General features: G+C 44.4%; 1 protein-coding gene and 1 long non-coding RNA gene across 3 annotated transcripts in view; one reads left to right on the top strand and one right to left on the bottom strand.

The window, feature by feature from the left end:
* WDFY2 (WD repeat and FYVE domain containing 2) overlaps positions 1 to 12,126 on the bottom strand; it is a 175,874-nt gene extending 163,748 nt beyond the window's left edge. Inside the window, exons 1-2 of the mRNA XM_058686378.1 lie at positions 12,066 to 12,126; positions 11,196 to 11,682 (exon numbers count right to left, since the gene is read on the bottom strand). Of these exons, the coding sequence (XP_058542361.1) occupies positions 11,196 to 11,332 (137 nt within the window). The 5' untranslated portion in view covers positions 11,333 to 11,682; positions 12,066 to 12,126. The remainder of the gene's footprint in view (positions 1 to 11,195; positions 11,683 to 12,065) is intronic.
* Positions 11,732 to 14,053, top strand: part of LOC131486334 (uncharacterized) — a 78,829-nt gene continuing 76,507 nt past the window's right edge. For both annotated transcript variants that reach the window (XR_009249287.1, XR_009249288.1), the window contains exons 1-2: positions 11,732 to 12,336; positions 13,929 to 14,037. This is a non-coding gene — a long non-coding RNA (uncharacterized LOC131486334). The remainder of the gene's footprint in view (positions 12,337 to 13,928; positions 14,038 to 14,053) is intronic.

Here is a 14,053-nt window from a genome sequence, read left to right as displayed (position 1 = left end):
GTACAGACACTTGGGAAGCCAGTCTGGCAGTTTCTCATAAAACCAAACGTGCGTGTGCCACAACACCCACTGTGCTGCTTGGTATTTATCCACAAAAACCAGCACACGGATGTTTATAGAAGCTTTACTGATAACTACCAAAGCCTGGAGGCAACCAAAATGTCCTTTAGTTGGTGAATGGATAAACTGGTATATCCAGACAATGGTGCTAAAAAGGAATGAGCCAGGAAGACATGAAAAGAAAACTAAAATGCATTATTACTAAGTGAAAGAAGTCAATCCGGAAAAAGCAAAACTATGGAGACAATACAAAGATCAGTGATTGGGGGCAAAGGGTAGACAGGACGAACAGGCAGAGCGTAGAGTATTTTTAGGTCAGTAAAAAGACAGTATTTGGTATTATAATGACAGATATGTCATTATACATCTGTCCAGAGAGTACATAACACCAATAGGGAATCCTAGGTAAACTATGGACTTTGGATGATAATGATGTGTTGGTGTAAGCTCATCCTTGGTAAAAATGTAACATTCTGGTGAGTGATGTTCATAATGGGGGAGGCCAGGCATGTGTGAGGGGCAGGGGAATGAAAAAAAAAAAAGAGAGAGAGCAAGGTAGTACATTTTTTAAACGAAAACTAACAAAAAGTAAAACCAGAGGGGTGGGGAAAAGATCATACCCAGAGAAACAGGGCAACCCACAGACATTATATATATACTGATAGACAACACACACATCCCTCTGGAGACTCCTTGCCTGGGCCTCTTCCTCTCCCTTATACTACTTTGAACCTTTTCAGACTGAGTGAACTCTCTTTTCTCAGCTTTTTTCCTACTCTGTTCAGATAAAGCTCAAAGATCTATATTGTACACATCTGATACGCACTGTAACCAAATTCTGAACCAATTTAATCTACCCAACCAGCATGCTAATTCAGCTAACCATTCTGATTAAACATAACTAATCCGTCTAATTTAATTTTACCTTATGGAGAAAAAGTATTCATTCTTCAAAACTGTTTAACAATCTAAGGTTTGGAATATAAAGAGAACTTATGAAGCCATTCAAATATAAATTCAAGTGGTACCTGGGTGGCTCAGTTGGTTAAGTGTCCAACTTCAGATCAGGTCATGATCTCATGGTTCATGGGTTTGAGCCCCACGTTGGGCTCTGTGCTGAAAGCTCGGAGCCTGGAGCCTGCTTCAGATTCTGTCTCCCTCTCTCTCTGCCCCTCTCCCGCTCATGCTCTGTCTCTCCGTCTCTCTCTCTCTCAAGAATAAACATTCAAAAAAAAATTAAATATAGATACAGATTCAAAAATCAGAATATAATAAGTTAGCCATTTCCAACATCCCTTCTCCCGCAAACTAGATCAACCTCTAAAATATCAACCAGCTGGTATTTTCCAAAGGCCAGAAATGCCAGTGAGCACTAAAACAGGTTACTATAATCCTAACAGCATGGGAAGCTTTTTTCTACTGACGGTAACTGACTCCAGAAAAATATTAATCCAGATCTGCAAAATAAAAAGCAATAATGTAATTTTACTGGTTTTTTACATTAGAATTTAAATGTATTTAAGCTCAAAAATATACATTCATGTTTTGTATTTACGGCCACAGTCCTTCACATTTGTATAGGACCTGACAGTATATGAAGTATTTTCACATACGGTATGCAAAACTATGAAAACATCAATTTCAGAAGAGGATCAAAGAGGGTTCCCGAACTAGTGTCATGATGCTTGAGCCCTCTTTGCAGAAGCACAGGCATATAAGGAAAGAATGGAGTGAACACTAAAGGGAAAGAAGGATTAATTCAAAGACAAAGAAGGGACGAGGAAGAGTTAGAGGCACAAGACAGTTACTGAAGGGTTAGAAAAGCAGCCTGGAGGAAGGAAGGCAAACCCTAACATTCTTGAGGTATGGCTAGATGGGGCACTTTAGAACACCACACCACTGAACCCTCAGAAGTATCCCATAGGGTAGGTATTCTTTTAATTCCCATTTTACAGCTGCCAAGGATCATCACACAACCAGTAGGTGGCAGAACTGAGAGTCCAACCCAGCTTGTCCGGACTTGAGCCCCAAGCGCCAACACTGTTAGGAAGCCTCTAGAGAGGGGATAGGGAGGGATAAATGCCACGCCTGATTCACCAATACCTGCCTTTATTTTATATATTTGCTGTGTATAACATCAGGATCCCTTCAAAAGGGCGTCTTCATGTTTAACGTATGGGCATCCTCCCTCTACCCCCACCTAACTTTCTAGAAATATGGGCTTTCTGGGTATCTTTCCATTTCTTCTACCTCCTCTTCTGAATACCCAAAAAGCTCAAACTACTGACTCCACAAGAGGGCAAGTGTCGCCTTACAGATTTAGAGGAAGACAGCAAAGCTGCGTCTCGTGTGCCATCTCCCCATCAGTAGGCAGCAGGGGCAGCGTGGGCATCCCTCTCGTGGCCTTGCCCGGCTGACCTTAACCAGAAGTGGGCAGAGCAAGGGACCCGCAAGAGGAGAATTCGAGGCTTGGCACAGCTACATCTTCCCATTTGTCAAGAGAAGCCAGCAATCTGGAATTTTATGTGGAATCCAGATTTATAAAACTTGGCTACTGATTCAAACTTCCAGAAACATTGCACCAGGTCAACATCTGCCTGAGGGTGAACTCAACCCACTAGCTGCCGGCTTATAAGGCCCAGGCTTTCAGTTGAAGGCAGCTCAGTTAGCATTACATCCCTACTTCCAAATATTCCCCATGCACTACATGGAAGACACAGCCCTTGCCCTCCAGGAGACCAATGGAGACAATGGACACACTGTTTCAGGACAAGATGACAAATGGAAAAAGGAAGAAGCCTGTGGAGGAGCACAGCAGCCAGCAGCCACATAGATCTCCTGATCACTGATTTTCGAGGGGGCAAGTTTGGGCAGTGGCAGTAAAAAAATGAGAGTAACGTTACCCTTGTACATCTAGAGAAGAAAGACGAGGGCTCTGAAATATATGAAAGTACACAAAGAAAAATTCAATAGCCCTGCCTTTGTGTCTCCAAGGTGACTCTTAAAGTAGGCAAGCCTTAATGGAACCATAGCAGCAGGAAAAGCTTCCCTACTAGAGGCACGGTGGAATCATAAAAAATACAACTGCCTTTTACTCAGCTCCATCTATGCTCCCAGTACAACACCAAGTGCTGTGGGAATGTCAGCTCGTGTACACCTCCCAACAATTCCAGAAGGAGCCAATTTACAGATGTGGAAACTGAAACTCCGAAATCCTAAAGTGTGGGAAAGAGCCAATCATCTGAAGCCAAAAAAAGATGCCTGTCCTATTAATTCACTGACCTGGCCAGAGAGACTCAGGCTATTGGCCATCAAGAACAACTCATTCGCTACAATAATTGAAAGTGTAGAACTAGTATTAAAAGAAGCAAAGAGGGGCAGCTGGGTGGCTCGTTGGTTAAGCCTCCGACTTCAGTTCAGGTCATGATCTCAAAGCTCAGGTCATGATCTCAAAGCTCAGCTCATGAGTTCGAGCCCTGCATCGGGCTCTGTGCTGACAGCTCAGAGCCTAGAGCCTGCTTCTGATTCTGTGTCTCCCTCTCTCTCCCCTACTGGCTTGTGCCCTCTCTCTCAAAAATAAATAAACAATAAAAAAATTTTTTTAAAAAGGATGCCATTTTATACTGATGTTTCGGTGACATGTGTGTATGCGTATTTAGAGTCTTGGATAACAATGCTAAATGTTTTTCTTACTATGACACGTGGCCAAAAGAGTTTCAAAAGCATTACTCTAGACAACTCAGTCCCTGATATGGGGATCAGCAAACTGCCCAGAGCTAAACTCTTCAGTATTTGAAACTAAAAGATTCATCCAGAAGTAGGAATGTAGTGAATCCAGTTTGAGTATCAGGCACCAATACTAAATATTTCATCCAGGAATAAACAACCGCTGCCCTCCAAAGGCTCCAGAAAGCACCGTTTTACAGATGTCTCGTGCCACATTTTCCCCCTCTGTGCACCTTCCTCCACTCAAGGTTTTAGGGTGATGTGGCTGCAGACACTTTATGCTTGTCTAGTCACTACATGGGCACATCACATAGTCAGTGTCAGAGCTAGGAACTCCTACAGGCTCCTTTGCCAGATGGAATGATGCTCCTTTGCCAGAGTTGGAGTGATGAAATGTCCTGGGAAATGCCCAAGGTCAATGCTGGGTACAGCTGAGATCAGGCTCCCAGTCCCAGTTCTTTTCCAAGAATCCTTAAATTAAAGACACATGAGAGCACAAAGCAGAACACCCTGCCAAGAGACAAGCAGATGACTTTGTTTTCTTTTCTGGTCTTATTTGCTCGTTTCTTATACCTCTGTATTAATTTTTACTAATGGCTAAATGCAGCATTTGACTGAGGCGATCCCTTGGCCTTTAAAAACAAAAAAAAAAAAAAGATTAATGGAGTCGCACAAGCAAAGTTATTTTTTCTGTGTGAGGAAATTGTTTAGGTTAATTGTGGCATCTCCTTGGAAGACCTATTGAAATAAAAATAGGGGCCCCTGGGTGGCTCCGTCAGTTAAGCGTCCGACTTTGGGTCAGGGCATGATCTCTCAGTTTGTGAGTTCGAGCTCCACATCAGGCTCTGTGTTGACAGCTCACAGCCTGGAACCTTATTCGAATTCTGCCTCTCTCTCTCTCTCTTTTTCTCTCTGCCCCTCCCCCACTTGTACTCTGTCTCTCTCTCAAAAATAAATAAAATGTAAAAAAAAAAAGAAATAAAAATAAACAAGCATTACCTGCTTTTGAAGTCCTTCTATTCTGAAACCACAGTTAAGAAGAAAACCTTGGCTTGATAGCCATTTTCTTTTCAGGTAAGTATATACTGTATATAATTTAGTTTATTGCTATAGATATCAACAGATCACTACTTGAAATAGTCTTAAATCATAATTCATTTACTGATTTCTAAATGCCACTGTGTTTTAACTTCTCCAAAACTGTTAACTTTTTCATGACATCAAGGTGATTCTCAAAAACAAATAGAAAATGTTTCCCTCTCAAAGCCAAATTCAAAGTGAAAACAGAGCCAGGGAAAGACGCTATGCAAGTAAAAGTAATATTTCCTTTTTCAGCCTCTTCCAGCTACTAACATCCTATAATTTTTACCTGTTTTTCTTTTTCAAAGTAAGTTTAGTCACACTTGAGGTATAAGACAGTTAGCTGGTCAGGATTTCACAATCCAAGAATCCCTCATTTTAGGAGCGTGAGAATTTTCCTCTGCCCTGCAATATCCAGATGAATGTACCCTGATTAAGACCTTTGAGATCCTGGACAAAATCTGGTTGAACTGCATAAATTAAGTAGGAAATTCAGAACCATCAGGAGCTCTGGGGTCACTGGAGAGCTAAGCCTCCTTAAACAAGCCTTCCCAATAGTGATCTTTTCTTAAAAAGTCAATCTGGGGGCGCCTGGGTGGCGCAGTCGGTTAAGCGTCCGACTTCAGCCAGGTCACGATCTCGCGGTCCGTGAGTTCGAGCCCCGCATCAGGCTCTGGGCTGATGGCTCGGAGCCTGGAGCCTGTTTCCGATTCTGTGTCTCCCCCTCTCTCTGCCCCTCCCCCGTTCATGCTCTGTCTCTCTCTGTCCCAAAAATAAATTAAAAAAAAAAAAAAAAAAAAAAGTCAATCTGTATTCTGACCTTTCAAGACACAGAGGCAGCCTGTTTCCAGACAGATCTGCTGGCAAAAAGACTGCCTCATGCTCTGAATTCGGCATAAAGGTCTGATTTTCAACGATCACATGGGGTAAATTCCCATTTTGGGACCTTGAAACCAGCAATTATTACTGCCAAGTGAGGAGTCTCAAGTGCAGAGTTGAAAGTTTATTAATTTTACGCCATTAAATAGAGACATGACACACTCAAAAATTAGTGTAGATGGGTTCTAATTTTGTCGACTTTAATGACCTCACACCTTCACTCTTAAGAACTCCTCAACCTTCAGAACTATGCTTACACTGCGGGAAAACTTTGATTTGCATTTTCAAAGCTATTTTTTTATGCAAGTGTTATAAAGTACATGGTACATAAAACTCTACTAGGAGCTCAGCTGAACTGAGCCAAGCTGTACGTATTAGTGAAACAATGGTTTCAACCAGAAATCTGAGACAGCGCGATTTCAGAATGGTAAAAACCAATGATACATCAACCAACAGCATGAGGATTTATAAAATGAAATGAAATTTTAATATATCTTTTCAACAGTCAACTAGTCATGACCACTTAGAATCGAGTAGTTCAGAGTTAAACAAAAAAAAAGTCTTAGAGATTTAAAAAAAAAAAAAAAACAAAATCCAACCCATCTCTTGTCCCAGTCCCTCCCAATCCCATCCCCTGCTACACTGTTCTGGCTGAAAGCAAACTACTAAGTTTCTCTCAAACTCAACTCAAGTATCTTTGCTCCGGAAACTCACCACCTCTTCAGGCTCATTTCATTCCAAACTGGTGATCCGTCAGTCATTGCTAATTCCTTCAATGAACACACACTGCATTATGCTAGGCACTAGGGACCAGATGTCCTAAAAATCTGACTCCTTCACCATTGGGGGGGTTCTGTCTACCCTTAAGGATTACAGAGAACACTGCTAACTGTGCTGCATAAATTAGTCCTGAATAAAGTTAGAATATCAGGTGGTAGTTCCCCCCAGAGTCCCCTCATTACCCTCATCCCCTACAGTGTCCCCTCCCCACAGAGCGTCCTCTCCAACACGCCACCACCACACCCTCAGATCTTTTCATCCAGAAAATAATTTCAAATTCTTGTCCCCAGAGGTTTCAGAAAGTTCCACGCATAGTGACTCCTTTGGAGAAACCAATTTTCCAGATGCCTCAAATCACTCGGAGCTAAGTTCTGAATTCAAGCTGACTGGCTCCTGAATCTACACTCTTAACCAGTCCATTCGAGTGCTTCTCAGTGAATGGGAGTTTTCTTTTCCCCCTCTACCTACAATGCTCTTTCCTCTACCCTCACTTTTTCACATGAACTCCTACTCATCCTACAAGACCCATCCGCAGGAGCACTCCTTTTTTCTAACCACCACGAGCAGAGGAGATTCTGTGGCAAACACAGAGGACACTGTACCTATCTTCAACACATTTCCTAGTACGGAGATAAAAAACGGGACCCCCCGCCCCCGTCCCTAACCCACCGCAAAGGTACAGACTCCTAGGGAAAGAACAGCTTCCTATAACAGCCCAACAGCAACTACCTAGAGTTACTAAAACTCTCTATACGAATGCCAAAATTGTTGACTTGTGTTAAAATACGCATATAAAGAAACATACAAACATAAAAGTCTAGATGGGGCTGGGTCCCACCCAGAGGGAGGTCTCTCCTGGCCTTCATCATTGAAGAAGAGGCTGTGTGACCAGACAAGGGAACCCCTGGTAAGCTGCAGGCTACATGAATGTTAACCAACATGGAGCTAAGATGCCTTGTAGGAAGCTCCTAAGCAAGGAATGTTAAAATGGCATCTACTCAGAAAAGATAGTTCAGAAAGCAGCTGACTCACGAGGAACCCAAAGTACCACAGGTAGCTAAGTCCCCTAGAGGCAGAATCTGGCTATTCTCAAAGCAAAGATAGACCCAGAGACGGCCAGTGAGTTCCAAGAACAGGTCCTATGTTATGACAGCCCCAGAAATCTAAACTTGAAAATCAGATTGTTTATATATTTCTTATATTCCTTCCTTGGTATCCAGGAAAGTTCCAGACTGTTCTAACTGTGCTAAGATGAACAGAGGGTGAGGGTTTTTATCAAAAAACCTGCAGATTTGGCCTGAAGACTGGAATACTATCAGCCCACTACTGACAGCAGCAGTAGCATGAACATGGTAATGCAATGCAAGTAAAGAATCCTCCAAAAGAAGGTGAAATGCAGGGACAATAAGGGCTGTGGAGTCCAGCCACTCTTTCCCACCTGAAAATTCTCCTCTCAGTACTAAATCTTAGAGGCTGTGGTTTTGTTTTATTATCTTCTAAAGCTTACCCCCCACTGAATTGTATCCGGAAACGATCTTGCCATTTCACCCGATGGAGTCTGCACGTGTGTTTGGAACACAACAGAAACTTAAATGTTTGTTGATGGAATGAATGAAGCAACGCGTGGACTTCCAGAGTTTTAAGGTATCCTAAAGACCATCCATCCAGTGCAATCCTTTTCCCACAAGCATACATTCGTCCACACAGGGCTTTCATAGGTTGTCATAAAAGTCATTCGATAAATATCAACTAAGTGCCAACAACAGTTAAGATGCTATGCTCTCAGGAACAACAATCAAAATGTTATCAGTCACTGATACACAGCAAATGTCTGGGGGCCTTCCATGGATCAGGCAATCTGCTAGGCCGTAAAGATACTACGACGAGTAAGACACACATAGCACCTTAGGGAAACTATGGAGAAGATGAAGGGACCATAAGTATCTACGATACTGCTTAAAATAGAAAATGTTAAGTGTTTTCAAAGGTTAGATAAGGGCTATCTGGAGTCATAGGTCAAAAAGGGAAACCAGGTTTCAAAAAATTTCCAGGACACTGCCATTCAGGACACGACATTATTTGTGGTTTAACCTTACAGTTCAGGAATGAAAACTATTAGTTTCTAGCTAAAGCAGAATAGCTAAAGGAAATGGCTTTGTAGGTTTTGATGAAAATCAATATTCTATCTTCATAACTTCAGCATTATGTCAAATGGTACTGACAGTGGATTCTGGAAAGAATACAGATCAATTCTCTTCTAATGAAAACAATAATCAAAACTGAGCTCTAAATAACAAAGTTATTGTCACCCATGAGTACAGAAACACAGGTTTGTCAATCTGAATATTAATAAAACACACGTAAAGAATAATTCTGGACTTACGGGTGGGCCTTATTTATTTAGCAGTAACCCTATAATAATAATTCCTATGATTTACCCTATAAACTAAAACATAAAAATTAAGCTACTATATAGCTACACATCACATTTCTTTTGACCTATCCTGAAATGAAATTTATCTTTCAGTTTCTCTCATATATGCTACTTTAGTTCCTCTAAATACCTTGAAATGCATCCCACTACCCCTGTTCCCTTCAAGGTAACACACTAACATGGGAATCAGAAGCCTGAGGACTAGGCCTGCTCACCAGGTTGGGCAGGTAAATTCTCTGGCCTAAATCTTCCCATCCATAAAATGAAGCTGTTAAAGCAAATAACCTCCAAGATCCCTTTGAACTCTTAAAAACAGTAACAAAATCAAAAACTGAAAACTTACCTCCACTGCCAAACTATCAATCAAAGCAAAAAGTTTTAAAACTAATATCAAAGGAATAGGGGCGCCTGGGTGGCTCAGTCGGTTGAACGTCCGACTTGGGCTCAGGTCATGATCTCACGGTCTGTGAGTTCGAGCCCCGCGTCGGGCTCTGTGCTGACAGCTCAGAGCCTGGAGCCTGCTTCGGATTCTGTGTCTCCCTCTCTCTCTTCCCCTCCCCTGCTCATGCTCTGTCTCTCTCTGTCTCAAAAATAAATAAAAACGTTAAAAAAAAAAATTAAAAAAAAAACTAATATCAAAGGAACTTAGGTTTAACCAACTTTTTTCCTTCTTTTACTTGATTCAACAAACTTATTCATGAATTTCCTACAGCAGTTAGGTTGAGCAGTTCTTCATCCATAGCCGTCATAAACTGGAAAGTGATGTCAATATATTCCTTTAAAAACAATTCTGCAACAAAAAATTTCTAGGTCCAGAAGCAATCTCCTTAATAGAATTTTGCCTCTATCCAAAAATTAAACCCTCATAAACTTCTTTGTGAATGTCAAAAGGTTTTTAATCCACGTACTCCACTTCAGAATGTATTTATTCTGTTCAATGCAGACTGCTCGCCTTGGTGTATGTTTACAATTTTTCCCATTAGATCCACATAGGAAATGAATGGAACATCTTTTGTATAGAGTATGATGCAGACAAGTACGTGTCATTAATATACTCATCCTAGTTAGATTGAGGAACCTATCATATGAATAGATCTATCAGGCAAATATTTTTGAGACCATACTGTATGCAAAGTGCTGAAATGACCATAAAGACAGTAACCAATACTGTTGCTTTACCCCTGCCTCCAACTGTAATTGTACTGGTCACCAAGAAAATAATTCTCTACCTCAACATAAGAAAATCTAAAAAAAAAAAAAAAAATTAACCTAACTACCGTTTTCAGGAAAAGCCCCTTGTCATATACCTCTATAGTGTTACATTTTTTAGAATGCTAGTTGGTATTATCGAAGCAATACTTCCAGATAAATACCATAATTACTATAGTCGGGCAGCATTCCTGTGGAAATCAGCTCCATCAGCTTAATTTCGGCATATTAAATGAATTAAGTTAAAGCGAAAATGCTATTGTCTGAAAAACAAGAGAAAATATTAAAGGCAGAACAACTGGCTCCACTTCTGCAAATTAAGCAAAATTAGACAAAAAGAAAGGAAGCAGGCAAAGGGAAGGAACTCAAGAGCTATTTGCAGCAGTGGTCCCTTGCAAGTTAGTTCTAGGCGCTTCCCCTTGAGCTCGAAGAAATAAGGAGACCAAAGAAGAGAAGGCACCTCTCCTTTCGTTCAGAAGCCCAAAGTTATACTCTTTTCACAACTTGCAATATTCATTGAGTTCAGTGTAAGATGTATGGGAGATCTGGATTCAGCGGGGCTGTCCGGGAGAAGGGAGTGGCATTTACTTTCTCAGTCTGGAGCCCTTAAGAACTGTATCAGAGTACTCAAAAACCCTTAGTTATCTAGCAAAGGCTCCGGAGCATCCTCCCCACGCACACTCCTGCAGGGCTGGGCGGCTCCTCCCTCTCCCCCTTCTGTCCTTAGGGCTGGACCAAGGTCCAGTGGCCGGCGCACCGTTAGTCCAAGGGCCACCCTGGCCCGGCCTGCGCCACCAGCCCCGGGCAAGGCCAGAGCGCAAGCGGCTGTCTGGTCTCCGCTTCCCAGAGCCACGCAGCGGCGGCGGCGCGCAGCTGGACACCAGCATCACCAAGATGCCCATTATAATAAAAACTTGGGGGAGTATGTCTACACTTGCACCGATGTGAAGGCACAGCCCGGGACGCGGGCTCCGGGACCGCCGGCCCGTCCCGCCCCTCCTAGCGGCCGAGGGGCGGCGGTCCGTACCTGTCCTCCGAGACGCTGATGACGCCCTCCTCCTTGGGCACGATCACGGCCATATTCACCACCTCCTGGGACCCCTCGACCCGCTGCAGCAGGATGGGCTTGCGGGTCAGCGGCTTGGGCTGGATCTCCGCCGCCATCGGAGGAGGGGGCGCGCCGGGCGCCGCCGCCGCCAACCGCACCGCGGAGCTGGGCTGAGGAGACCGCTCAGGCACGGGCACAAGCTGAGACAGGGACTCTGGTTGGCCGGAGCGGGACGCCGGGGACCCGCGACCATAGCCTGGCCGCGCTCCGGGAACGACTCCGCGCTCCCGGCTTCGGGCACCGAAACCACCACGATCCGGGTTGCAAGCCGGCGCCACCACCGGAGGAGGGGGCGGAGAGCTGGGGGGCGGAGCCGGTAGGGGGCGGGGCCTGCCGCAGGGGGTGGCCGCTGGTGGGCGCGAGGGCGGCGGCACTTCCGGAAGAGTGGTGGAGGAGGTGAGGAAACCTAAAAAAGGAGGCGGGACGTTGGCGGCCCAATACGCGTGCGCCAGCCCACCAGCCCATTTCCGCCCCGCCCCTACTGAATTCCCGAAGCCTCGCAGCACCGCCCCTGGAACGCATGCGCCTTCCATTATCTGCGGTCTCCTAGACTCGCCACCTTCCACCTCCAGTCTGTAGTCCCCTCCCTTTCTAATCTCCCGTGAACGCGGCGTGTAGACCCCCCCGGGAACGCGCTTGCCAGAGGCCCCGCCCCCTCCAAAATTTATAAAAAGGGGGCGGAGTGGAGCGGGGAAAAGTGGGCCTGGACGAGGCCGGAAAGAGAAGAAGCTTGCAGGAAGGAAAGAAGCTGAACTAGTTGGGACGTGACTGGGCGTGCGTAAGGGTTACCTGTTCTGAGCTTCCATAACAATGAGCCTGCCGCGACGGGAGGCCATTTACTGCTCCCAGCATGCACCAGGCCCAGGCTGCCGAGTGGCACCCCCAAGGGCTCCTGGGAGTTGTAGTTTTTCGGAGCCTCGTCTCCCTTCTGGAATAACCTATTGCCCACTTCTCAGCGCTCCTGAACTGGGGAGCCCGGCACCGACCCAGGCAATTAACTGAGTCGCGGCCCGGACTGATCTCTAAGGAGGAAATTGAAGAGCATCCCAGGGCTGAGCAGGTGGTTAAGATTGTTTCCTATAATAGTAGAGCCCGAGGGTGGGGAAAGAAGAGAATCTCTCGTATACGCATTTTTGAGGGAGTTTAGAGATCATCTGCAGTATCATCTAACTGGTTTTTCTTAAATGACTAAGTTACTAGCCCAGGGTTACTTTAGCTCCCAGTTAGGGCTATGCCCCCACCACACCCCCGGACTTGAAACCAGTCTCCCTCCCCTACTCCTGGCCCTGTCTTCTTTCCATTCGCCAGTAATTCAGCCTTTCTGGCTTGCTCCAGAGACAATGGAGAGAGTTACTGTGATTATTGAATGAATGTTAGGTGCCTGGCGCAGGGCCTGGCATGTGGGGTCGTTCATTATTTGATGACCCTACTAAGCCCTCCCAGAGTTAACAAACTAGCTGAAGAGTGGTCATGTGGTGTGACTGGGCTAGCAAGGGCTCTGGAGGTTAGAAAAATAATATGCCAGAACCGGGCAAAGAAATGACAGACCTCGTAGAACTGCATTTCTTATGCAGGTTTTTGGCAGCCAAGGACCTGTCTCAAAGCACACAGTGCAACTCTTTACCACCTCCCATCTTTGCAGAAATTCTGTAAGGCACTAGAAAGTGAGACAGGTATTTTCCAGTCTGGGGACCTGGAACAAGGCATTCCACTTCTCTGAGCCTCAGGTTCCCAATCTATCAAGTGGAAGATAATAATACCTACCTTGGGTGTTATGTGAGAGCTACAAAAGACATATTTTAAGTGCCTTCATGCACAATAGGTCCTTCAGGGTTCCAGGTATTAGGACATGGACATATTTGGGGGACCATTATTCAGCCTACCACAATGGTTTTAAATACTATTCTTATGCTCCTCAACTCCAAACTCATATATCTAATGCCACTCCACTTTGTCAATTAACCATTTAATAGGTGTTCCAAGCATTCCCAAACAGTATCTTCAAATCTACCACACCATTCACTCAATGGTTAAAAACTGAGTTCCTAAGAGTCATCCTTGATTCTTCTCTTTTCCTCACAACTCCTTTCCAAACCATAAACTCATCAGCTCTGCCTCCAGAGTAGGTCTTGAATTTTCCCACTCATATCACCTCTACCCCGGTCCGAGTCACCATATGCTCTGGCCTCTACTATCACAGTAACCTACCTGCTTTCCCTGCTTCTTCTCTTGAACCCTTCCCTCACCCACCCCAAACTTAACTTATTTAACCTATTTTTATCACAGTGACCAGAGGATTGTGTTTTAAAACATAAGCCAGGTCACATTACTCCTCTGCTTCAAGTCTGTCAGTGGCTTACCATTGCATTTGGGATAATGCTTCTCCAACCTCACCTCTCCTCCTGTTCGATACTCTCTAAGCCCTGGCTTAGAAAATCCCAGAAACACCAACCTTCTTCCTGATGGTGGCCTTTGCAGTGTTTACATCCTGGATACTTGCCTCTCACCACTGAGGCTTCAGTCTAAAGAGTCTTACCCTCCCACCTCTAACATACCCCACCTCCTTATAACACTGACTGTCATATCATGCTGTGTTGTTTTCCAGTCCTCACTTCTGCCCCAAATAATCTTTGTTTCTTATTTATTTCTTAGTTCTCCATCTTCTAGAAGAGAAGCACCAGGAGAGAAAGGACCTTACCTGCCTGTTCATCGTTGTATTCCCAGCCCCTAGAGTCATAGCTGGCCCATTAGGAGGAATGCTGTAAGTATTTGTCAAA

Source organism: Neofelis nebulosa, chromosome 1 (assembly GCF_028018385.1).
Source record: "Neofelis nebulosa isolate mNeoNeb1 chromosome 1, mNeoNeb1.pri, whole genome shotgun sequence".
NCBI lineage: Eukaryota > Metazoa > Chordata > Mammalia > Carnivora > Felidae > Neofelis > Neofelis nebulosa.
Note: the sequence above shows the minus strand (reverse complement) of the source record. Positions and strands in the feature narration are given on the sequence as shown.